A 26,770-nucleotide genomic window follows, 5' to 3' on the forward strand; every position below is an offset into this window, starting at 1 on the left:
GTGTGTGTGCTGTGAATGTCACTCTTACTTACAGCAGCCCTCCAAGATTTAGGAGTCCCTCAAGCTCTCTTGAGTTAACAAGGCAGCAGAGTAAAAGCCCTGTCTGGGTGATAGAATGGCATGATGGTAATTCCATATTAAAATGAAACAAAAGGGTAATGGCACCTTGCAGGCCAACAACCTTGATTCGAACATCCAACTGAAGCATGAGCCGCTGACTCACAAAAGGTCAAAATTATGTTCGTAGTCTTCAGGGTTCCCCAAGACTTCTATTCAGTTTTGCTGCCGTGGCAAACACGGCCATCCCTCTCCCTCACAACAGGCGCACAAAAAGAAATATAGTGTGACAAAGTAATAGCCCCCCTTCCCAAGGCTTGGAGACACAACTTTCTGTATATACTGTAGGGGAAGTAACTTGAATATGAGAAAAGAAAACTTTCCTCAGACACAACCTGGAGAAAGTAGACCTCTAAGCAGACATTTTGGTTTCCTTGTGAGAGTTTCTTGGGCCTCGTGAAGTCACCGCTTGGTATAGGGCAGGGGTAGGGAACCTGTGGCTTGAGAGCCACATGCAGCTCTTCTGCCCTTGCACTGTGGCTCCACATGCCAAGCCGCCGGCCCATCCTTGCCCGCCCTGCAGGCAGCAGGGCGGGCGCACCAACTGCCCACGGTCGGCTGGGCCGCGCCGTGGGCTTCCCCTCTCGCCCGCCCCGTTGGAGCGGGGTGGGCGCTTTCCCAGTGGCCGGCGAGGCCGAGCCGCCGGCTTCATCCTTGCCCGCCCTGCAGGCAGCAGGGCGGGCGCATCCATGCGCTTCTCAGAATGAGCGAAGTAAAAGGTAAAAAAAACCCTATATATATAGTGTTATCTTTATTTTAAATGTCAAAAATTATTTGCGGCTCCAAGTGTTTTCTTTTCTTGTGGAAAACGGGTCCAAATGGCTCTTTGAGTGTTAAAGGTTCCCTACCCCTGGTATAGGGATACATCTTACAACCCCACATACCAGCTTCACGCATCACCGCTTCCCTCTGCTGGATCAGAGGAGAGAGCATGTACTTCAGAACTGATTTGTTTTGGCCTGGATGCTGTTTCTTCAGTGTCGGCGTTCTCCCCCTTTCCCTCACCGATCCTTGCAAACCTCTGGACTGTGAAGTCCTCTGCTTCCTCCAACTTGAGCTGGACACCAGGTTACCATTTTGTCTCCATACCTCTGTCCTCAGAAGCTAAGAAGCGTAGCTTGTGGTTAACATCTGATCCCGGGCAACAGGCGCTAGTCAGTGAATTCTCCCTGAGTAAACCCATTAACGCCTTGCTAAGTGCGTGAACTGCCTTTAAGTGCTGCAGTAAACAATTAAGAAAACATCCTTCCCTGCTGCTTGGTCTTGTCATTAGACAGATCCGTGCAGGAGAGTTCTGTCACTGGCTGCTAGCCATGGTGGCTGAAGGGAACAGCCACATTTAGAGGTAGTAAACTCCTGCATGCTAGTGCCAGGAGGCGACATCAGGGGAAGGCCTTGGTCTCTTATGCCCTGTTTCTTGGCACCCCTAAGGAACTGGTTGGCCCTTGTGTGACACAGGATGCTAGACTAGATGGACCCCTGGGTTTATCCGGCAGGGCTCTTGTGATATTCTTAACTCTTCCAAAGATATAAATCATCACCTGAATGGGGGTTTCCCGCGATGAATGCATCTACAGCACCACAGGTGCCAGCACTTAAGAAAAACGGTTGTGTGAACGAAGTTTTTCTCCTCCCAAAGTTTCTCCGCTTGCTTCCTCTTTGCAAGCTTTCGGGCTCGTTACCCTGTCTTTCCCCCTGTTCCCCGACCGCCACACACAGAAGAGACCAGGTCCAGCACTGGGGTTAGAGAAGTGACAATATTTTATTAGTTTGGTGGGAGGGCTGGCAATTGAAATCCATTTCCTGGTTTGACATATTTGCATCTTGATTTCGAGAGTGTCAGCTTTCTTCGAAGAAAACCCAGAAAGGAACAAGAACGAAACAGAAACGGGGGGTGGGGGGCAAGGGGAGGCAGGGAGTGAATTGGCAACGAATGAAATAACAGAGCAGAGAGTGTTTCAGGGCCCAAAGCCTTACAATCTATCTTTCTTCCTGAATCCAAATCTGGCTAGGAACTAGGGGTGTGTGTGTGGTTTTTTTTTCAGGCGGCCAGTCTGCCTCCTGTGTGTGTGTGTGTGTGTGTGTGTGTGTGTGTGTCCAGATTCCACAGACCAGTTTCTTTAGGGTCTCTGAGGCAGGAGGGTCTCCAAGTGTCTAGTTTCATGCTGCAGCGGGGGAAAGTAGAACGTGTGAAAACCTGCCTCCCGTTGCGCAGCTGGTAGAAGGGCAATAACCCTATTGGTGGGTCGGACTTGGGCTGTCTTTCATACCCTGTTCCCCCGAAAATAAGACCTAGCATGATCTTTCTGGATTTTTGGAGGATGCTTGAAATATAAACCCTACTCCAAAAATAAGCCCTAGTTACAGATTCCCTGGCGCAGCTGATCTAGGGGCGCAAAATCACGGATAAAAATAAGACATCCCCTGAAAATAAACCCTAATGCATCTTTTGGAGCAAAAATTAATATAAGACCCGGTTTTATTTTCGGGAAAACACGGTAGGTAGTTCGCCCCCACCCCCCTGGCTCTCCAGGGTGGATTAGATCTTGGGAAACGAGTGGACAAAACCAAAAATAAGCCCCCTAGCAATTGTTGCAAATTCTCTACCCCCTAAATCCCGTTAGTGTAAGTCAACCAGTGTAGTGTATTTCCTTAAGAAGCCACCAAAAGCAACCCTATAAAAGCCGGAGAAATCAAGAGCATCGCCCAGCCTCTAGCGACGGATAAAAGTCTGGTGGGGGTGGATGCTGTTACAAGGTAATCCGGCCCCAACAACCACGCTGTCCTCCCTTTTCCACAGTGCCAAGATGGCTCGTTCCTACAGATCTTAGGAAGGTGACGATCAATGCCATACTGCGGCACCTTGTGGCGATTGGCGATGTTCCGCCATCAGGAAAACGCCCCGCTTGCAGAGGGGGAAATCGGCCTGATAACGGACCCTCCGCTGCTGTGACATCTGCTGACCTTACTGCCAAGTCAACGAACTGCCAGAATGGACAACGGCCAGCCCTCTTGTCTGTTTTCAGCAACTTTTACCTGCCTCCCTTACATTGTTAAGGAGTGGAAGCGAGGGGGAGGGAGAGCAGGAGCCTTCTCTTCTCCCCTCCCCTAACTAGTCAAGAAAGGTGCTGACGGAAGTTCCCTGGAAGAAGGGACGTGGAGGGGCTCACCTGCTGCGATCTCCGTCACAGCTGGCTTTCCAATAAATTAAGTGCAACTAGTGAGGAGTTGAAAAAGGAAGCATAATATAAGGCCAGGGGACGGAGGGGGTGGGGGACAGGAGGGGAGGGGAGCAAGCAAGAGTAGGCAGACGTGGGTTCTGACACGGGAGCCTGGTGAGGTTAGCAAAGGTCTGAGTGTGCACGGTGCACTTATCTTGCGCACAAGCTACCAAAAGAAAAGTTACAAATGAGTGCAGCTGATAGAATGGGTAGGGGGCTTGGTGGGATACGGCGCTACCCGTGCGCATGATGTGGAGGCGGTGGACTTCAAGGGTCAAAGCTACAGTCCGCCCTGTGTAAGGTTAGGGAAACGCTCGTGTGACAGTCCCAAGCAACTGAGCACTGGCTGGCGGCGTGTGCGCACACGAGCTGTTAGGGAGCAGGGTGTAGTCCTCCGTGCGCCCCTCAGAATTTTGCATGAGGGTGCTGCAGATTCGACGAGGGGTACGGGCGCTTTGCGGAGATAGCCGGACGAGCCGACGTACCTCGAAACGTACCCCGAGACCAGCAGTACCGGGACTGGGGGGGGAGGGGGCGGAAGGGATTGTGAAATTGGAGGATGTGGGGGGAAGGGAGGCTAGCAGTGGGAGCCGTGAAGCCCAGAGAGAGAGAGGTGGAGAGAGGAATACGGCAAATGGAGGGAGGGACAAAAGCAGTGGTGGGATTCGGCCGGTTCGGCTGAACCGGTTGTTAAAACGGTGCCTTGTAAACAACCAGTTGTTGAATTATTTGAATCCCCCCCCACTGGACAAAAGGAACTTGCAAAGGGGGAGAAGGCAAGGCTCAGCCAGGGCAGAGGAAGAAAAGGTCGGTGGGAAGAACTGGACGGTGCGTGGCGAACCTACCCCTCTCCCCCTGTAGATTCCACCCCCTCCCACCCCCATGGTAACACCCACTTCCCCAGTGACACCACATTCCCCGCCCCCACCCGTAGCACCGAGGAACTCAGTTCATCTCCTCAAAGAATTTGTAGGTGGGATTCTCGTAGCCGTGGTTCTGCATCTTGTTCAGCTGCCGCTCCTCGGGGCTAACCATAGGATCCACCTGCGGGGGGGGGGGGGGGGGAAGAAAGAGAAGGGGAGTTAAAAACAACGACACAAACGCAGCACCAGGACCCAGAGGCATATGGAGGGGAGGAATGGTGCCTGGGGACAACATCTGCTCGGGAGCGGGGCTCAGGGGAGGTGGTGTCTCGGAGCTGCCCCCACCTCCCTGCAGGCCAGCTTCTGCCCTCCCCAGGGAAGCACATATTTCTTTGTGAAAACAGTGATGCACAAGATTGGCTGACTTCAGGGTGGGCTTGTTAGCCCTACCTGTTAGAACATAAGAACAGAAGAACTAGCCTGCTGGATCAGACCAGAGTCCATCCAGTCCAGCACTCTGCTACTCGCAGTGGCCCACCAGGTGCCTTTGGGAGCTCACATGCAGGAGGTGAAAGCAATGGCCTTCTGCTGCTGCTGCTCCTGAGCACCGGGTCTGCTAAGGCATTTGCAATCTGAGATCAAGGCGGATCAAGATTGGTAGCCATAGATCGACTTCTCCTCCATAAATCTGTCCAAACCCTTTTTAAAGCTATCCAGGTTAGTGGCCATCACCACCTCCTGTGGCAGCATATTCCAAACACCAATCACACATTGCGTGAAGAAGTGTTTCCTTTTATTAGTCCTAATTCTTCCCCCCAGCATTTTCAGTGTATGCCCCCTGGTTCTAGCATTGTGAGAAAGAGAGAAAAATTTCTCTCTGTCAACATTTTCTACCCCACACAGGCGTAGCTACCATGGGGACATCCGGGGACAAGTGCCCCGGGCGCCACTTTGTGGTGGGCGCAAAAATTGCAGGTTCATTTGTGGCTTTCTGTATTTTTTTACTGTATTTTTCGATTTTGGCCTGCAGGGGGCGCAGTTTTTAGGCTAGTGCCACCAAAATTTCGGCCGATTGTCAGGTGACTCTCCTGATGATACCAGCCAAGTTTGGTGAAGTTTGGTTCAGGGGGTCCAAAGTTATGGACCCCCAAAAGGGGTGCTCCATCCCCCATTGTTTCCAATGGGAGCTAATGGTAGATGGGGCTACCCTTTTGAAGGTCCATAACTTTGGACCCCCTGAACCAAACTTCACTAAACCTGGGTGGTATAATCAGGATAGTCTCCTAAAGATAGCCTAAAATTTTGGTACTGTTAGCTTAAACCAGGGGTCGGGAACCTTTTAGACTCAAAGAGCCATTTGGGCCCATTTTCCCCGGAAAAGAAAATTCATGGAGCCGCACCCTGGGGGGGGGGATTCCACTTCCTTCTCTCCCCCCCCCTCTGTGGGGGGGCGGACGGAGGCGCGGAGGCCGCTTTTTTCTCTGGGGGGGGAGGCAGCGGAGGCTGTTGTTTCGACTCGGCTGGTTTCACTTTCACCGCTGTTGCGGCTCCTTCCCCCTCCCTTCTTCGACCTGTCAAAAAATCCCCTGCGTTGCCAACTCCAGGGCTGAGCTGTTTCGGGGATTTTTGGGCGAACGGCTGGTGCTGGCTTTTTTCTCTTTGGGGGGGGCGGCGGTGGCTCGGAGGCCACTTTCTTCTCTTCCCCCCTGGGGGGGGGGGCGGCGCGCAGGCCGCTTTTTTCTCTTCCCCCCTGGGGTGGTGGCAGCGCCGGAGGCCGCTTTCTTCTCTCTCCCCTGGGGGCGGCAGCACGGAGGCCGCTTTTTTCTCTTGGGGGGGGCGGTGGCGCGGAGGCCGCTTTCTTCTCTGGGGGGGGGTGGCGGCGGCGCGGAGGCCGCTTTCTTCTCGGGGGGCGGCGGCGGCGGCGGCGGGGAGGCCGCTTTCTTCTCTCCCCCCCGTCGGGACGGCGGCAGTCTCTGCGCGGGGGAAGGGGGCGGAATCCCACGCTGCCCAGGAAGGGGCGTGGAGCCGCACCACAGGCTCTAAAGAGCCGTTTGCGGCTCGCGAGCCGCAGGTTCCCGACCCCTGGCTTAAACATTGCTCTCCTGACAGGCACCCTCAAATTTCCCCCAGGTTCTCTCCTTAAATCCACCCCCTTTGGAGTGGATTTAAAGGGAGAATCTGGGCACCCTAGATTAAAAAAAACATTGGAAGTACTGTTGAAGGCTTTCACAACCAGATTCAACTGCTTGTTGTGGGTTTTACAGGCTGTGTGGCCATGGTCTGGTAGATCTTGTTCCTAACGTTTCACCTTCATCTGTGGCTGGCATCTTCAGAGGTGTATCACAGAGAGAAGTCTGTTATAAGAGAAGTCTGGACACAGTGTATAACAGACTTCTCTCTGTGATACACCTCTGAAGATACCAGCCACAGATGCAGGTGAAACATTAGGAACAAGACCTACCAGACCACAGCCACGCAGCCCAGAAAACCCACAACAACCAACATTGACAATGATGCTGTTTGGGGTGGATGGGTGGGAAATCTACCCTGAAACAGCATCACTTTCAATGTTGTTTAAACTAGAGAGCCCAGAGTCTCTCTTTAAGGTGGATTTAAAAGGAGAATCTGGGCTCTCTAGTTTAAACAACATTAAAAGTGATGCTGTTTCAGGGTGGATTCCCTCCCTTTAAAAATAGCATCACTTTCAATGTTGTTTAAACTAGGGAGCCCTGGATGTGTTCAGATTTGTGTGTTGGGGCATGTTCTATAATGTGATGGTGACTTTGAGATGACCTGGTGCAAAAAATGTTGTTTGGTTGTGGTGGGGGAGGGACGCTGTCCATATGCGGGGGGGGGGGGGGTTGCAAAACTCGGATTTTGTCCCGGGCTCCATTTCCCCTAGCTACGCCACTGCTACCCCATGCATAATTTTACAGACTTCAACCATATCCCCCCTCAGACGTCTCCTCTCCAAACTAAAGAGTCCCAAACGCTGCAGCCTCTCCTCATAAGGAAGGTGCTCCAATCCTTCAGTCATCCTCGTTGCCCTTCTCTGCACTTTTTCTATCTCCTCGATATCCTTTTTGAGATGTGGCGACCAGAACTGAACACAGTACTCCAAGTGCGGTCGCACCACGGCTTTATATAAGGGCATGACAATCCTTGCAGTTTTATTATCAACTCCTTTCCTAATTATCCCCAGCATAGAGTTTGCCTGTTGGAATAAGCGACTTCTGCATGCCTGGACACCAGGGGGTGCTGTGTATCTCACACTAACTGAGTTGTTGCCTCTCTTGTTTGCCCTCCGTGTCTGGGCCAGGAGACCGCCCACTAACTTCCTTTCTTCCCCATGCTGGTCTCACTTCTGTCCTAGCCTTTGACTTGAGTGCATGGTCAATGGCAGCCTGCCTCAGTGGGGCTTTCCCACTGTAGCACTCTCTCACTTGCACACATGTGATGGCGCCGTAGAGTGCCCACTTGTCGTAGGAAAAGTAATCCTTAGATTAGGGTTTCTTTCTATCTACCTTTTTCCTGGAACTAAGCTGTGAACTGGAGATGCTTGAATAAATGTAAGTAGGAGGTTAAGAGCTCGTGTATCTAACCTGGAGGAACTGGGTTTGAGTCCCTGCTCTGCCTCCTGAGCTGTGGAGGCTTATCTGGGGAATTCAGATTAGCCTGTGCACTCCCACACACACCAGCTGGGTGACCTTGGGCTAGTCACAGCTTCTCAGAGCTCTCTCAGCCCCACCTACCTCACAGGGTGTTTGTTGTGAGGGGGGAAGGGCAAGGAGATTGTAAGCCCCTTTGAGTCTCCTGCAGGAGAGAAAGGGGGGATATAAATCCAAACTCTTCTTCTTCTTCTTTTACATTTATCTCTTGGGAAGTTTCTATAGACTGCACTCACACACACTACTGGGCAGATCCATAATTCTAAACTAAATCTAACACAGTGGTGTCAAACTCACGGCGCTCCAGATGTTATGGACTACAGTTCCCATCATCCCCTGCCAGCATCATGCTGGCAGGGGATGATGGAAACTGTCGTCCATAACATCTGGAGGGGCGCTAGTTTGACACCTATGAAACACTACCTGGGGTCACAGCATCCTTTCCTGTCAGGCTGAGGAAAGCAGTGGGTGTTTTTACCATTTCACGCAGTGCGTGGTTTGACTGTGGCGCACCTACTCTGCTCTTTGCTTGCGGTTCACTGTGGCCCGAGTTGCTGATCTTGGTGGGGGTGGGGGATGGGGAACGGACACTCAATCTTGCCTTTGAGATGGGAGGGGGTCAGATCTGACACCGTGTCCCTTCCAACTTTACCTCAACAATGCCGTGGCTGATGGTCCCGTAGGGCTTCCGGCGGACCATCAGGAGACTGACGATGATCACCATGGCAACTGCCACGGCCACCACTAGAAGGCCGATCAAGGCACCCCTGTTGATGGTCACCAAGGTGTCTGGTTCCTGTGAAGGAAAAGATCTGGTGAGCTTTGAATGTAACCATCTCAGTCCCGTTCCTCTTCCCATGACCTGCCCTTGCCCCACCCTCCAGCCCCCTTGTGCCTACGACAGAATCAGCAGAGGTCTGTGAAGTGGCAGCCCCACACAGGACGAGGGAACAGCCTCTCTGCATTCGGGGCACTTCCCTTCAAATCTTCACGCTGTACAGCACGAGTGCTTCAAGCATGCAGGAGATGGTGCAATCACCAAAGGCGACGGAACAATGCGTTTCCCACATTGAAGGCAAGTTTGTGAGATTATGAGGCTAAGAGAGCCGTGTTCAAGTCCCTGTTTGGTCATACACTTGGGTCATGTGAACAAATGCTGGACAAAGATGCCCTATTCCCCCCTTCCCCATTCCACACTTTCAGGCCACTACATACAACATTCTCAATTAGAACAGGTATGCTGTGACTATCCCTCAGCCAGCAACCTAGGCCCTACGGTTGCCAGGTCCTCCCTGGATACAGGTTGGGCAGATCCAGGTGGAGAAACTCCTGAAGATTTGGGGATGGAACCTGGGGAGGATGGGGACCTCAGTGGGGCACAGTGCCATAAAACCTACCCTCTAAAGAAGCCATTTTTGTAGTAGTGCACTGCCGACCCAGCAGCGCCGTGGTAGAACGTTGGGACGCCAACGGACCCGCGGCCTTGCCGGTCGCATCGCACCCCCACTCCTCATCCCCCCATGAGTCACGGGTCATGAACTGTCTGGCTCAATCACCGGGCGCAGGGACAATGGTCTCGCCCCCAGGTGAGGATTAGGCTCAGACGCTTACGCTCCTCTCCGCACGTAGCCAGATGAGATCATGCATCACATGATGATCTCCCGACCTCCAGCTCTCCGAACTCCCCGGTCCTCCCTCCTGCGCCCCAATGGGATAACAATAAAAGGTGCCAGGAACCGCAGACGGAGACTTCGCTAGGAACACGGACTCCTCCGGTCTCCAGCTGCTGGCGATCTCCACCAGATGTTATCTCCAGCGTCTCGATCTCGTTCTGCAGCTGACCGCGTGGGTGACTGGCAGTTGGTGCGAAACGGGAATCCTCGAACCTCCACCCTGCTCACCGGCCGCCTGGGGAAGGGCATGATATCGAAGTCCGCTGGATCGGCGCATCCAGGGACCACCGTTTCGGGTATCGCCTGTCCTCTGGATCGGCGATCCAGAGACCTGGCGATCCTAGGACACTCTCTGCGTCCGGCGGAACACCGGTGAAGTATAGGAGCTTGCAAAAGCAGGGCTTATGACAAAATGCGTTCAGCCGAACTGAAAGCTGTTAGCGAAATGCGGCAGGGTCCCAGTAAAGAGAAGGGAGCTGCGCCAAATTGGTTGAGGAGATTGAAGCTCAGTGTCCATGGTACCCAGAGGGGGGACATTGAATCTTAAGGACTGGGAAAACATCCGGGCGACTCTTAGCACAGAGCCTGTGGCTACGATGGCGCTGCTACTGGCTGATGGAGACAATGTTTTGTCGCCATCAGCCTGCAGACCTATGGCTCCCTTGCTGTAGGCAGCCCCCCCTCGCTTCGATCTTTCACCTTCAATTTCAACCCGAATTTTCTCTATCCACTAAATTGGGCCTGTCTCTTTGCCCCCCCTCGCTCCCTTCACCCAATTCAAATACCAGCGGCTCCAGCCGCCCCTCTGCTCCGCCTTCATTTTCCAAAGCCACTGCACACCTCCGTCCAGCCACGCGTAATGGCGGGTTTTCAAACTCTGCATAGGCAGTATTAGCCACGATCTGCAGAAGAAACCCTGGCGGAAGACGATGCCGATATCCCTTGCATTGTGCCCGTCCACTTCACAGATACCGTGGGGAGGATGGCATAGTTACGGCGGGTTGTAGTACCGCCCTTGAGCTATAATATCCTCACGGGCTCCGAAAGCGGTCGCGGGGCGGGAGTCACCAGCCCCTATGTGAGAAGCATGCCGAGGCAGTCAGCGAGGAGTCACCTAATGGTTCCGACGACTGGAAGACCACGTTCCGCGATGCTCCTGAGCCCTGCACAATTTGTGATCTGGGAAGCGAAGTTCCGCCAGCAATGCCTTAGGGCAGCGCGTACTCGGGCGAGAAGCCCTACGCTCAGCTTCAGCACTACGGTTTCGATGCTTTCGCCAACCCTAACGATCAGATCGTCCTGCCGGAGGCCACCCATACGGTCGCCGCTGAGTGTACTATAAGGCATTTATCAAAGTCCCCAATGCCGGCCAGCCAACCCAGAGTTTCTCCACCATCCGGCAAAAACCCCAAGAGCCCTATGCCGAAGTTTGTGAACAGGCTCCAGGAGGCCCCTCAAGAGGCAGGTTGACAACGAGGGAGGCCCAGGGCTGAACTCCTTAAGCGCCTTGCCAGGGAGAACGCCTCGCTGGAGTGCATGGCGATCACAGGCCTAGGAAGGAACCCGAGCTGGCCGACATGCTCAAAGCTTGCCAGGATATCGGGTGCAAGCCCATCAAGCCAGCCTTCTAGTGTAGCCCTCTCCGCTGCCATGAGGCAGCCCGAGACGAAAGTGTTTCAATTGCGGCAAGCCAGGACATTTCAGGAGGAATTGTAGGCTGCCGGCGGGAGCCTACAGCCCTGACGGAGGAGGTCTCTCCCCAGAGGCGGCGAAGACCCAGGAAAGTCTAGGGCCGGCGCTCCCAATGCCCGCTGGAGGCTCAGCGCCCGGGCATCTCCCCAGCCCGGAACCAAGATCCGCACCTCAAACCCTTCCCCAGGCTCCCCATGAGATCTTGGCTGCTCCAGCTCAGTATAGTGATCCCATCCCCCACCCGGAGACCATTAGGCTGGTCTTGCCAAAGCTTCGCCGCTGAACAGGGGTTGTTCATCATCCCAGGGGTCATCGACCCCATGCACCAGGGAGCCATCCACATCCAAGTATGGACAAACATCCCGCAGAAACTGCCAAGTTCACCCTGAACACCCTGCCCTCTATGCTCTCACTTGAGTCTAATCTAAGTTCAGCTAATCTAAATCTCCGTTGCTCATCCCCTCTCGCCTATACTTCCTGCTCTGCTAGCCCCTTCTACTTCCAAAGTCACCATGCCTCCGCCAGTGCCCCAGAATGGCACGCGATTTCAAAAATCTCTGCAGAGTCCACAGTCACTGAATTGCAACAGAAAAGAAATGCTGACGGAAGAGGACTGCCGTTTTGAACCCTCCTCAGAATGCCCCATAGCCAATCCACAGGACAATGAGGCATGGAAAGGGAAGATGCTCACACAATGGCCTTAAGCCAAAAGTCCTTCGCGGAAGAAGAAGCCCCTTGGCCCCTCTCCAGCTGTAAAGGTTCAAACCAAATCTCATAGCCTCTCTAGCCTGTGCAAAGCCCTAAGCTCAAAGCTCCCAGTGCGGCAGTAAAATCGTCAGTACCTCAGAGAGAGCAAGATCTCAAATCAGAGTTGTAATCCTCCCTTGTTACTTTATATGTGCTCTGTATGCCTATGTATGTTCTGTATGTCTTGCCCCTTTCAAGAGACCCTAAAGTTTTCCCTCATAGGGATTTTTCCATTAGCTTCCAAGCTATGCTCTTGTGCTTCAACTAAAAGTTTTCTCCTTCTGATTATGTGTGCCAAATGCCTTGAAAGGCTTCGCCCATTACAGCATCCATATGCATGGGACACAGCTGATGCGTGCTCCCAGGATACCCGATGGGACCTGCTGGGCAGCCTCCATCTTAGTTTTAAACCTTCAAAACTTTCTTCAAACCTCTCCTTGAGAACCTTTTCCTTCGTCCATCTGAGCCTACACTGCCACATTGGTGGCATAGTTTATATGAAGCCAAAATCATTTTCATGTTCCCACATTCTCTGCTGGCGCTCCCTGGCTAGTCACAGTGCCAAGGGGGTCTCTCCAGCCACACCCTATCTTACACAGCCTCCGGCTGTGAAGGTAGGAAGCAATCAAACCGGCCAAAGTCCCTTACGGGAGGGGAAGGTAGAGCTGACTTCCAAACCCTTCCCCTGCCTTCCTTTCTGCACACCCCTCCCTCTTTCTAATGGGCTGATGCACCCCACCTCTAGATCTAGGATCTGATAAAGGGTTTTTTGCAAACCCTCTCCAATTTGCTCCTGTGATCAAACCTCAAGCCCAGGAACTGTTTTTCTTTGCATCTTCTCTGTATCTTTCCTATAGATGCTATATTACGATATGACTATAATTGTGAATTGTTCAAGTTACTTTGCAAAAACCCACACCTTAGACGGTGATTGGGATCGCTTTTACAAACAAACATCCGACCCTGGATATGACCTCTCCCTTCTCCTAAGCCAGACGGCAATTCCCTGCCTTGTATCTCTTAACGCTTGTAGATGTTGCAAGTGATGCGTTGGCCGAATGGGCCAACTAAGCCCCTGACTGAAAGCTTGGCCCAAAACAACGAAAGCTGAGGGAGTAGTTCCCCCTATTGACCCAATCAAGGTCTCATCCAGCAGACCATATCCAAAGTACTCTTCTCCTTCTCTATCAAAAAATTGCCGCCCCACTCAGGGCTCACCGAGCCTTCCACTGTCATCTATAAGGACTAACTCAGCCAGCGCACAAAACCCTAGGAAGCGTTTGTCTTGTCTTTTCTCTTCCATACAGGAGTCCAGCTTCGCCATGCCAGACCAGCCCCATCCCGGAGATGGAGCTGGGCCTCCCTGGAGTGATCCGACCCTTGCAGCCCTGTCGAGGAGGGCCGGGATTGCCCCCCCAGCCTGGGCCGAGATGGGAGGGATCTCTCTGGAGCCGCACACCCATTCTTCCACAAGGATCACAGCCCCGCTGTTGTTCACCCCTGAGAGGCGGCAGCCTGGGGCCAGCTGTGGGTCAGAGGTTGATGCCGCGTGTGCTGCTCACCTCATCTACAATCGCTATTCTCTCTCCCTCTCTGCCGCCCTGGCTGAGGCTTGGAGTTGCAGCCAGGGACATTCCTGATAGATTAACCCTTGGAACTCTCCGCTGTTCTCAGCCGCTTGAATATTGTTGGAACCGCCTTCTCTCACAACCTTGCTCGTGAGAATCACTGAACCTGCAATGCTAAAGACTATCAGTAGCTCTCCCTCCGTTCTTGAGAAATCCATGGACTCTAACGCCATCGCTCTGTAGCTTTGGTAGTCAAACAGCAAGAGCCATGCATTGGACAATTATGCAACCACGGGTTGCCTTCCTTTGATACATCATCCAGCCTATGTATGTCGTTTAGCCATGTTTTATTGTTTGAATTTATTGCATGCCCTAATTTTTGAAGTTATGTTATTTGTTATTGCTGCATTTCCAGCCCTGTCTGTCTGCCGGGACTCTCTGCTACCCAAAGCTCCACCCAGGAGCCGAGCCGCCCGCCGCCGCTCAGCTCTGCCTTTCGATCCCTCACCAGCCGAAGCAGCCGGTGCAGCCCTCTCCAAGGCGGAGCCTGTCTCCCTCGCAACTTCCCTTGTGGGAGCCCCGGACTTGTTTCCTGTAACACCAAGACTATTGGCCGGGCTGGCCTGTGCCCTTCATGAAGCCCATCAATTCTACCTCCATTGCTCTTGGACGCTCCTGGCCTCCGAAAGCAGCAGGAACTTCGATCAAAGCGACCCTAGACAATCGTGTACGCTTATTGATTACTTATTGTTATTACATCACCAAGGTTGTGAGAATGTACATAATATGTGTTGTTTTAATCTTTCTGATAATTCCCAATTGATTCATATGAAAGTATGTGAGCTGCAAGAAGTTGTATCTAATCTGAAGTATGATGTTTTGCCCCATTGGTGGTCAGCCCTCTGGAGCTGGCTGCGGGAGGATGGTTGAGTGCTATTGTACAGCTCTGCATTGGTTTAATTATTGTGCCTTGTTTATCGGATCTTGTTTCGTTCAATGCGGTGTCTAATATTGCCTGTAACATGCTTAAAAAAGCCCCTCGAATTTCCCCTACCCCGCGACCAAGTTCTAATGTTACACAAGCAGCTTGGTCAGCTTGACCAAACAGCGGAGGAGACAAGCGTCCCCTTTAAATCGCCCCTTAGTATTTATTTCGCCCCTTTTCTAAAATGTAAAAGGAGGAGATGTAGTAGTGCACTGCCGACCCAGCAGCGCCCGTGGTAGAACGTTGGGACGCCAAGCGGACCCAGCGGCCTTGCCGGTCGCGACATCGCACCCACTCCTCATCCCCCCATGAGTCACTGGTCATGAACTGTCTGGCTCAATCACCGGGCGCAGGGACAATGGTCTCGCCCCCAGGTGAGGATTAGGCTCAGACGCTTACGCTTCTCTCCGCACGTAGCCAGATGAGATCATGCATCACATGATGATCTCCCGACCTCCCGCTCTCCCGGAACTCCCCCCGGTCCTCCCTCCTACACGCCCCCAATAGGATAACAATAAAAGGTGCCAGGAACCGGCAGACGGGAGACTCGCTAGGAACACGGACCTCCGGTCTCCCGCTGCTGGCGATCTCCACCAGATGTTATCTCCGCGTCTCGTCTCGTTCTTACGCTGACCGCGTGGGTCGACTACACATTTTCTCAAGGGAAACTGATCTCTGTCGCCTGGAGAAAAGCTGTAATTCCGGGGTATCCCCAGGTCTGACAACGAGGCTGGTGTCTGTTTAGCAGTGACGTATCTGCGTAGGGACAAGGGGTACCCCTTGTCCCCGGGCGCCACTCTTCTGGTCACGTGGGGGGCGCAAAATCGGCCCCCACACGTGACCAGGAAGTCCTGCTGACTCGTCGTTTTCAGCAACTGCTGCCTCTAAGCGCCCTCAACCCCCCCTGGACTCCCCCCTCCCTCCCCCCCTGCCAGCTGGGCTCCCAGCCAGCAGCCTGCAGTCTCTTCTGACCTCCCCTCCGGGCAAGCCAGAAGAGACTGCAGTCCCGGTCTTGGAGACCTTCTTTTATAAGCACTGAGGCCGGGGGTGGGGCTTGGGGAGCAGGAAGGGGTGGGACTTCCCCCATGTGACCAAGCCGGGGGTGGGGCTTGGGGAGCAGGAAGTCTCACCCCTTCCTGCTCCCTAAGCCCCACCCCCCTCAGTTATTATAAAACAAGGTATCTGAGGCTGGGACTGTAGTCTCTTCTGGCCTGCCCGGAGTGGAGGTCAGAAGAGACTGCAGGCTGCCGGCTGGGAGCCCAGCTGGCAGTGGGGGGGGAGTCTGGGGGGGAGGTGAGCACCCTAGACCTTGCCCATGTCCACGGTGACATGGGCAGTGGGGGGCGGAGCCGGCGGGGCCAGAGCCTGGAGGGCGTCTTGGAGACAATTTGTCTCCAGGTGCCATTTACCCCCGGTACGCCTCTGTGTATTAGGCTACTGATTCATGCACCCGACTATTGACATTTATTTATGCTCGACGCCAAGTTTTTCAAGGCACCGAAACTCTTAAAAGTGTGAATGAGTCAAAAATGAATCTGGAAGCACACAACATTATTTTAATAAGCGTGCTAGGGTTAATAGCAGCTCCTAGCTGAATATTCAGCCTGCGGCGAGTGCGCGCTTGTCGCTCCCTTGGAAGCCGAGGCAGAGTGGCCCTGAACGCCTTGCTCTTTCTCGCAGCTTTTTATTTTGTCAAAGTACGAAACATGAACCTTGTTCACCAGGCTGTCTGGAGGATAAAGACTGGGAAGGAATTTGCGCGCACACAAAAACGTGCTGCTTAACAAGTCGAAGAAAAGGGATTAGGTAAAGATTACGGCGAGTGTTGCAAAGTGTTCGGTAAGCTTTTGATCCCCACAGCATTCATCGGGTACTAAGAGCAGAAATAAAAACGGGATTTGCTCTTAGCGTTCCCATCTCTCTTCCGCCCTCCCCCCCCCCCCCACCGTCCCGGGGGCCATTTTCACGGGGGATACTGAAGTTGGTAGAATGTAATGCTGGAATTTAAGAAGGCATATTCCTATGGCATATTCTGCGGCTTCCTAATCCCACCAAATTGATTAAAAATGTGTTTTGAGAATCAGCCCTAATAGTGCGAGGGAACGGGGAAAGCTGCTGTCACCTGCTTTCTCCAAGAATAAAAGCAGACTTGCGGTGAGATTAAACAGGATTAATTGGTTCCTGGGGTTTGCCTTTTCGCACAGAGTTCTGTATTCCAGCCCCTGACTCCTCAAGGCCTTTTGGGACCGCAAGCCAAAGAAATGAAGCAGAAGTGACTCTTTCTTGGGATGCAATGGTTTCTTTTCTTTTTTTAAAGAGAAATCCATGAACCAAGATGTGAAACATGACATGAAGCAGAGAAATGACCTCAGCCATCGAGAAGGTATCCGTTATATAGAAGAAGGGGAGGGAAAGGACTTCCACAGGATATATTTTCTACGCTTTGGGAGAAGCCGCCAGATCGCTGTGACTTCTCCGCTTCCTGCCAAGTAATCCGATGCCAGCAAAACCTCATATAAAAAAAAAATTAAAATAAAAGATGGAGTAAAAGAAAGCCAAGAACAGAGAAGTCAGGAACCAAGGTGTAACTAGAGTTTAATATTGCAACAGATGTGGGGGGCGGGGGAAGAGAGTCAAGTGATTCTAATGGGGAATCTGGAATTCTCCATGTCACTGTGAGAACAGTAAAAAAATATTGGGGGCGGGGGGAATAAGAATATGAAGAGCCACCTGAAAGTGATAAATGGCTCAGCCCCATCTGGTGTGGGAAAGGTACTCTGCGCATGCTCAGAAGCAGGCCACAGCTACAAAGAGACGCTTGGGGGAGACCTAGTTTTCCTCACGTTTTCTCTTGAAAGGAGTAAGAAGAGGTAGTATTCTATTTAGAATGTAATTGCTTCTCAGCTTTTTAAGCCGATAACTACCAAGGAGATAATTGATAAGCAGGAAAAGCTTTTTTTTTTAAAGGGACACACAATTATTTTGGTTTCATGTTTCATAAACAAAACATTCACCCTATTGCACTGCCTGTGTATTAGACCCCTGAGTGTTCTGCATTGATTCAGTGCCACGCCACCCTCTCCCCACATCTTTCAGGGCTCCCCCTCACCACAATGCTGTGGTGAAGCTGTCCATTCATCTCCAGGACAGAGTTCTGGCTCTAAAGGAGAACAAAAAAAGTATTTGGGACAGAATCCTAGTCCATCATCAGACTCAGGGCATGAATTAGGAACTAGCATCATATAGGGCAGGGGTCTGCAACCTGCGGCTCTCCAGATGTTTATGGACTACAATTCCCATCAGCCCCGCCAGCATGGACAATTGGCTAAGCTGGTAGGGGCTGATGGGGTTTGTAGTCCATGAATATCTGGAGAGCCGCAGGTTGCAGACCCCTGATATAGGGGTCAGAATGCCGGACTAAGATCTGGAAGACTAGGGGCTGCAGATCTCCGCTCTGTCCCACATGCTTTCAGTCTACTCTACCTCACAGGGTTGTTGTGAGAATAAAGAGGGGAAGGGAGAACCTTGTTCCAGAGCTGCTCGGATAAAGTATACAACGTAGATTGAAAATATTTTTTAAGCAATATATTTTTTTAAAAGATTGTGTCAAATTGGTATATGTTTGCTGTCCTTGGGATGGCTCTCTTTGACTTGAAAGTGAGGGAGCTACAAAGAGGGGTATGTTTTAGCACCCCCACCCCCACCCACTTCAGAATCCATGACTTGTGGTGGGGAAACTTTGCTCACAGTGCGGTCTTCCAGATCACAGCCTCCCACGTTTCTCCCAAAGATATTGATGGGAACTGCCGATATGAATGGCAAAGATGGCAGGGACTAGTGGTGGCGAAACTATGGCACTTCAGATGTTCATGGACTACAATATCCATCAGTCCCAATTTGCCATGCTGGCAGGGGCTGATGGGAATTGTAGTCCATGAACATCTGGAGTGCCATAGGTTCGCCAACACTGCTCTAACCTCGATACTGATGGCTATCATGAATCACAACCGTCCCTTCCCTTAATGACCTCAGTCCCTGTTCGTTCGTTCATTCGTTCACTGCAGACTTCAGGGCAGTACATGTGGCCTTCCCTCCGTTTTATCTCCACAACAACCCTGTGAGGTTGGTTAGGCTGAGAACGTGCGACAGACCCAGGGCCCACTGAGCTTCTTGACAGAGGGAGGATTGAGGGATGCTGGCTTCCAGGTGGGCCCTGGGGACCCCTTGGAATTACAGCTCATCTCCAGACTACAGAGGTCACTTCTCCTGGAAAAAAAACGGATGCTCTGGAGCATAGGTGTCAAGTTAGCGCCCCTCCAGATGTTATGGACTACAGTTCCCATCATCCCCTGCCAGCATCATGCGAGAGTCGCGAGTTTGACACCTGTGCTCTGGAGGATAGACTCTATGGCAGAGGTGTCAAATGTGTGGCCCGAGGGCTGGATCATACCCCTTGAGAGGGCTTATCAGGCCCATCAGCTAGCTAAGGCAACCACCCCCCCAACATTCAGTCTAGTTCTGGCCTGGCAAGCCCACTGTGGGCTGGCCAGTCCAGGCAGCCCCTCCTGCACCCAATCTGACCTGGCAAGCTACTGTCCAATGCCTGTCTGGGCTGGTGAGGCCCCCCGTGCTCATCTGAGCTGCCGAGCCTGCTACGGATTCGCCAGCTACAGTAGTCACCTCCTGCTGTTGACCACCTCCCCGCTCCCACTCTGACATGGCAACCCCCCCATGCCTATCTGGGCTGGTGAACCTGCAGCAAGTTCACCAAGACAACCCCCTGCCCCCCCCCCCCCCCCGTGCCAACCACATCTCCCTGTGCTGTTCTGGTCTGGAAAGCCAACAAAGGCGTAGCTATGGAAAATGAAGCCCGGTGCAAAATCTGAGTTTTGCTGCCCCCCATGTTTGTTTGTGTTTTTTGTATTTTTTAGTGTTTTTTCAGGTTTCGGCCTGCAGGGGGTGCAGTTTTTAGGCTAGCAGCATAAAAATTTCAGGGTATCTTTAGGAGACTATTCTGATGATACCAGCCAGGTTTGGTGAAGTTTGGTTTAGGGGTCCAAAGTTATGGACTCTCAAAGGTGTAGCCCCCATCTCCTATGGGGGCATCCCCTTAGGGAGTCCATAACTTTGGACCCCCTGAACCAAACCTAACTTGGCTGATATCATCAAGCGAGTCCCCCGAAAACTCCCTGAAATGTTGGTGCTGCTAGCCTAAAAACGTGCACCCCATGGCCTCTTACAGCTACGCCTCTGAAAGCTAAGGTAGCCATCCCCCACGGTGCCAATCTGGGCTGGTGAACCTGTTGTGGTTTCACCAACTGACATAGCCCCCCGCCCCCCCATGCTGGGACCTGGCCGACCAAGTCACATTTATGTCATATCCGGCCTTTGTAATAAATGAGTTTGACCCCGCTAGTCTATGGCATGTTATCCCACCGGAGTCCCTGTCTTTCTCAGGTTCCACCCCCCAATCTCCAGGCACGTCCCAACCTGGATCTTGCCACCGTATCCCCCCCCCCCCGCCCACCCCCTCCCTGCGCACCAGTGAATAAGGAGGATCTGGCAACCTGAGGAGGATTTAAACCCACATCTCCCTAGTCAAGTTGCAGCACTTTAGCCTGTGAAACATGCTAAAGCAAGAATCCAAGCATTTCCTGCATTATTTTGGACTGCAAGCGAAGGGACACACATTTTAACTTTCTCAATTAAAAACAAAAATCTAACCTCCCTCCCTCCCGGCTCCAGCCTTTTTATTATTCCCTGACCCCCTCCCACCCACCCCCTCCCACCCCTCCCATCCCCACCCCCTACTCCCTAATAAGCGGCACAAAGCACAGGAGCTGCACAGCCTTGCTGTCGATCCAATTTTTTTTGAGCAGAACGGAACAAAGGCAGAACCCAGAAACGGCGGGGTTTAAAAATATATATATATATTATGAGAACGACATGAAAAGAAACACTCCGGGGAACGCTTGGGGCAGCAGAATGCTGGGAAATGAATCCTACTTTCAAGAACAGGCACAATTACCGCACCAAGAAAAAGTCAGAAAATAAGGTCAGCTTTTTTTTGTGTGTGTGCGTGTGTGCACAAAAGACATCTCCCGTTCAAAAGACGGCGTGCGCTGTAGAAAGCGCATGGGGTTGGAGACGGCGTCAAGATATTTCCGCTAACAGCTTTTTCCTGAATCCTCCTTCGATTGTGGATTTACCCTTCGTAGTGTTTCGGGGAGCGGAGGCCCCCTTTTCTTGCTAGAAGCACAGCATTTGGGGGAGACGTTTAGGCTGCAGTAAGATGAGGAAGAGAAAGAACATCCCATTCCGAAGGTGGGGATTTCACTTCTACTGAGCCCAATTAATGGGTCTCTCTCTCTCTTTCCTTGGCAATTTTAACTCTGCATCACCAAGAACATGTCAAGTTTTGTGGGTTTAAAAAAAAATCTAGTTCATGTACTGTCTTTTTAAAAAATGTCCTTATTGCAGCAACCGGCCCCACTAACAAGGCTGACAGTTACAGAAGAGTAAAGGCCAAATGACATGGGGCACTGAAAGGAATCAATAACCAAACCACCCCCACCCCCAACCTGCAAACGCAATCTGCTTGCAAAAGAAACAGCCGCAGGAAACCCACAACGCAGATATGGATCGCAGTGATGGGAAGGCGAGGGGAAAGAACCATTTTGAAAACCAAAAAACCTGCTATCTCCCCCTTCCAGTTGCTTTAAAATCCTTGTGGGGTAAAGAAAAAAAAAGGGGGGGGGGTTTAAAGCAGCTGCAGATGACATTTGGATCAGGGGAAACTATCTGGAAAAAGAATGAACCTCTTCCCTTGCCAGTATGGGGAGATGGCTGCAGCTGCTTTCGACGGCCAAATCGCACACTGGGGGATTTGAACAAAAAGATCCCCAACTTCACGCAGGTTTTGTGCAATTAATAAGGCAACAGAGGGTTGCGTCTTTAAAAAAAAACCGAAACCCCAAGCTTTTCACTATAAAGAGCCAGGAGATGACCGCATAGCAGTTTGAAAAGTCCTTCCTAAAAAAGGGGGTGGGGGGTGGAGTAGGATAATGAAGGGACCTCAAGATTTGAAATTCTATCAGTCTAAACGTAATATGAAAATCTAATAAGTATGTGTATGAAAGACGAAGTGGAGGGGGGGGGAGGATAAAGAAGAAACTACAAGCATCTTGGTAGAGCTCTAAAAGCCCGTGATAAGAATTTTTAAAAGGATGCATTAGAGGGGAGGAAGTCTGCCAAGAAGAACGGCTCAGGTCATTAGACCATCAAGATGTAAAAAAAAGAGGCACTTAAGACAGACAGAAATATTGCAGAGAAGTTAAATGGATGCTTTGCATCTGTCAGAGACCAATCCCCCCCCCCCCCTCACAATGCTGGGGAGATACACCCAAGCCATTCCTTGGTGCAGGTGATAAATCTGCGGAAATGACACACGCTGAATTGTTTTTGTCTTCGGAAGACATTTCAGAGCAAAAGAGAGAAGGGGGGAAAAAAAGGCAGAGATTAAACTCATAAATCACACGGAGCAGATGGAATTCTCTCTCCCCCCACCCCCCCAGTCCTGAAGGAGGTCCAATGTCAGAGGATGAACTGTCAGCAGGCCCCAGTCAGAAAGATCCATGCTTGAAAGCATAGACTGTACATGTGGATGGTTTGTCCACACATACAACCCCCCCCCAGAGATATGGGAAGCCAAAAGAAAAAAAAGATAAAAGAAACCCCGTCTTTATGTGGGCAACTGGACTCCTTTGCAAAACCTCACCCACACCTGCCAAACATATGGTCGGCCCGGAAACCTTTCACAGCAGCGATTCCTCCTTTTTGGCAGGGAGGTGGGTGGGGTGGCTGAAGCCAAGGATCATCTGCTCCCCCCCCCCCCCCCCCCCGAGATTGGTATCGTTCACTTTGACCGTGCCAAACATCTGTTTGGCAGGGAGGTTCAGACAAGTGCCCTATGATGTGCACGAGAACTCTGTGGGGCCAGAGCTTTGATCTAGTACAGTGGTGGCGAACCTTTGGCACTCCAGATGTTATTGACTACAATTCCCATCAGCCCCTGCCAGCACGGCCAATTGTCCATGCTGGCAGGGGCTGATGGGAATTGTAGTCAATAACATCTGGAGTGCCAAAGGTTCGCCACCACGGGTCTAGTAGAACGAGGAGGTCGAGAATACTCCACCTTTATGATTTTTTGTAACTTGGGGATCCCGGTTGCCCTTGACCAGAGCCAGGGCCTTTTGGGCCCTGGCCCCAGCATAGTGGGATGCTCTCTTGAATGAGAACAGGAGACCCTGTGGGACTTTTCACTGTTCCACAGGGCTATTCCATCAGGCCTGTGGCTGAAAACAGCAACGGCATTACATCTGTTTGGCCTCCTCTTTCCCCTCCTTGGCCCTTTGCCTTTCCTTTCCTTTCCTTTTTATTTTATTTTTTCCCTTTCCCCAAGAGCCAGTGTGAACGGAGTTATGAGTATGGTCTTCTCCCTCTCCTTAAAATGATATGTTGGAAAGGTGAATTTTATATGATTTTAATGTATTCATTATGTTTTTGTGTTGTAAGATGCCCTGAGCCCACATGGGGAAGGGTGCCTTATACATTCAATAAACAAACAAACAAATAACTGGGGGGGGGGGGTGTTCAGGTGCATGCCTCTGGGAGGAGGGGGATCCATATGACACTCTATTTGCAAGAAGTGGCTGTACACATCCATCTCCTTAATTTGTACCCGGGGTTGCCAACTCTGGCTTGAGAAAATCCTGGAGATTGGGGGGGGGGGTACCTCAGCTGGTCTTCAAAGAGGCCGTTTTCTCCAAGGGAACTGATGTCTCTGGTCTGCAGATGAGGTGTAAATGCAGGAGATCTCCAGGCCTGGAGTTGGCAACCCTAGCTACACCCTGTCTTTCTCCTTTCCTCTCCCAGAAGCAGTTTATGTCGTTTTTCTGTCCTCCATTTTATCATCACAGGCAGGTTAGGCCAGTGGTGGCGAACCTTTGGCACTCCAGATGTTATGGACTACAATTCCCATCAGCCCCTGCCAGCATGGCCAATTGGTCACTCAGCAAGGTCACTCAGCAAGCTTCCCTGGCAGAGCAGGGATTCAAACCTGGCTCTTCTGCAGAGGTGTACCAGGAGTAAATTACACCTGGAGACAAATTGTCTCTGGGACACCCCCCAGGCTCTGCCCCCCCACCACCCCAGCTCCGCCCCCTGACACCCCCAGGCTCTGCCCCCCACTGCTACCAGGTGCCCTCGACCCCACCCATGTCGCCATGGACATGGACAAGGTCTAGGGTGCCCAACTCCCCCTGCCGGCTGGGCTGCCGAGGCCAAGGACTGCAGTCTCTGTTGGCCTGCCCAGAGGGCAGGTCAGAAGAGACTGCCGGCTGCCGGCTGGGAGTCCAGCCGGCAGGGGGGGAAGGATTGGAGGGAGGAGTCCATGGTGACATGGGTAGGGTTGAGGGCGCTTGGAAGCAGCAGGAAGTCCTGCTGCCCCATCATTTTTGTGCGCCTTAACCCCGTCTATGTGTCACTGACATGGCCTGGGTCAAGGGTTCTCGGAGACAATGAGGCAACAGGACTTCCTGGTCACGTGGGGGGCCGATTTTGTACCCCCCACGTGACCAGAAGAGTGGCACCTAGGGACAAGGGGTACCCCTTGTCCCCTAGGTAGATACGCCACTGCTCTTCTGGATCCTTCGGTGAAAGAAAGCAAAGAAATTCAGCAGGTGTGGAGAAAGCACTATAAATACACAGAGATCCCCCAGTGGAGCGACTGTGCAATGCAAATGGGCTTTTAAGCGTTCCCTTAATACATTTTCATTTTCCTACGGCACCGTCAGCATTTGCTTTTGCCTTCTTTCATCCTGGAGACGGGAGTAGCCCTCTCGTTTTGCCAGCGCTGCACCACGCTGACGATTCTGACTGTGCAACTAACCGCCTCACCCCAAAAGTACATTTTTGTGCGTACACAAAGATCCGCGGAGTGCCACAACCAAAGTCCTGGGAATCATCACAGTTCACCCAAAAACTTAAAATGAAGATCAGCCTGTCCACCCTGCTGTGTTTCAAGCTTCCGCCAAATCACTTTTCAGGATGGGATCGGGCCTAGTTGCTGAAAAAGTTGTTGCAAAATGCCTTTAAAGATCTAACACAATTAAGCTCCCGTTCTCACTCGGTTCCTGCAGGTGACCAAACTGAACAGAAGTCTTTTTAACCTGAATAGCTGGAGAGTGAGGAGATAGCACCAAGTTTTTGCATGCGCTTGCTTTTGTGCATTTATTTACACCCCGCTTTTCTACCCACGGTTGGGACTCAGGGTGGCTTTTAGAACATTGCCCTCTCCTCCACTCCTGTGAAATAGGCCAGGCTGAGAGTCAGCAACTGGTCCAAGGTCACTCAGCAAGCTGTCATGGTATGTGAACTCGAGCCACCCTGTTCACCGCTCTGTCCACTACACCACACTGGCTCCCGCTACGGTTGTTTTCAACAACAACAAAAAGAGGTGGAAAGGATTCTGCTTCATCTGGTTCTCTATTTGTACGGATGGGTGGGTTGAGCTTGCACACACAAGAATGGTGGGGAAAGGGAAACACACAAAAGAGGAAGATACGGGGGCTGGGGATGCACACCTGGCCAGATGGGAAGGCGAGGTGAAGCTGTTTCGGGCTGGCTCCAGAGCCACTTACCAACTCGTCCCGTTGGATCTCTTGGGATTTGTACACCAGCCTTTTGAGGTCCAAGGCAGACACATTAACCTATAGCCAATGAGAGAAAATGACTTTAGAACTGGGGAGGGGGGGGGAGCTGTAACAGAAGACAGGACTGTAGGTGAATTAATGCTCCTTCTTTCTGAACAACATGGAGATGTAGGCCTCGACCACAGGAACCATCTCTTTCCCCTCTTCGGTGTCTCCTTCCACACCTGACAGAGACAATTCAGAGCAGGCAGACACAAATACGGTACAGCCCTTCACGCCTGACAGAGACAATTCACTGAAGGCAGAGACAAACATGGTATAGCCCTCCATGCAATGGGGGCTCCCCAGGTTTCACGTTCTATCATATTTTTACTGACAGGATGTTTTGGAGGTCATGAATTCACAGGGTTGTCAAAAATTGGGAGCGACTTGATAGCCAGACGCTCAAAGCAGGGCACCCGATTTTCTGCTCCTCCAGTTTACCCTCTCTGCAACTCTCTCAAGAAGATTTCTCAGATCCTAGTTTGATACCCTAGCCACTACACCCCGCAGTCTGCTTTGAGAATCATTCTTTTGAGAGGTGCCTTTGTAACCCCCATGCTCAGAATGGGTTGACCCAGAAAGGGGTGGAGACCCAAAGCAGCAAGAGGCTGCAGACCTCATGTAGTTTGGAGGAGACAAGGCTACCAGACTCGGACCTTGGTTGTATAAGCCCTTAACACCTTGTTAAGGGTTTCTTTTTATGTTTGTAATGGGTGAGAGTTCTCCTGGAAACCTTCATCATGTTGAAGCCTGTTCATCAAGCCTTTGTAACCCCCATGCTCAGGATGGGTTGACCCAGAAAGGGGTGGAGACCCAAAGCAACAAGAGGCTGCAGCAGACCTCATGTAGTTTGGAGACAAGGCTACCAGACTCGGACCTTGGTTGTGTAAGCCCTTAACACCTTGTTAAGGGTTTCTTTTTATGTTTGTAATGGGTGAGAGTTCTCCTGGAAACCTTCATCATGTTGAAGCCTGTTCATCAAGCCCTTGGAGTCTTCAGGAGCCAACCCACTTGCAAATAAGAATTGGACTTGGCAATATCAGTAGACTGTAAATATAAGGACTTGAAAATGCAACCTGAACAGGACTTTGAACTGTGATGTTAAATGTTGATGTTATATGTTATATGTTAAGAAAGGAAACCATTTTGTTTTTTTAAAATTTGTTGTTGCAAACTCATTCCAAGTTCTGCCCCACAGAACCCACAAGCTGAGGTTACACCTTCACATCAATATTTCCCTGCATATGGAAAGCCAGAGTTTGACCACGCTCCTCCCAGAGTTTATAAAATTTGGGATCCTAAAAAACACAAAAACACACAACTCAACAGGAGACGTGATAAAACGCAGAAGATAAAACACAGTACTCCCTTCAGGCTGGACTTACCTTCCTCTCGTACTCATAGAGCAAGGCTTTGTCGCTCGTTGGGTAGTCGTATTCTGCCTGTCCAGAAGCTGCAGAAAAAGGAATCCGTTGAGAAATG

At 51.6% G+C, this 26,770-nt stretch overlaps 1 protein-coding gene across 3 annotated transcripts in view; it reads right to left on the reverse strand.

Annotated features, from left to right (window-relative positions):
• Positions 1-2,604: 2,604 nt before the first annotated feature.
• APLP1 (amyloid beta precursor like protein 1) overlaps positions 2,605-26,770 on the reverse strand; it is a 63,994-nt gene continuing 39,828 nt past the window's right edge. For 2 of the 3 annotated variants that reach the window (XM_048499266.1, XM_048499265.1), the window contains 4 exons: positions 26,674-26,741; positions 25,178-25,303; positions 8,522-8,665; positions 2,605-4,382 (listed from right to left, as the gene is read on the reverse strand). In XM_048499266.1, the coding sequence (XP_048355223.1) occupies positions 4,284-4,382; positions 8,522-8,665; positions 25,178-25,303; positions 26,674-26,741 (437 nt within the window). In that variant the 3' untranslated portion in view covers positions 2,605-4,283. The remainder of the gene's footprint in view (positions 4,383-8,521; positions 8,666-25,177; positions 25,304-26,673; positions 26,742-26,770) is intronic. The other variant, XM_048499267.1, reaches the window with a different exon arrangement.

This window comes from Sphaerodactylus townsendi, linkage group LG06, assembly GCF_021028975.2.
Source record: "Sphaerodactylus townsendi isolate TG3544 linkage group LG06, MPM_Stown_v2.3, whole genome shotgun sequence".
Classification (NCBI taxonomy): Eukaryota; Metazoa; Chordata; class Lepidosauria; order Squamata; family Sphaerodactylidae; genus Sphaerodactylus; species Sphaerodactylus townsendi.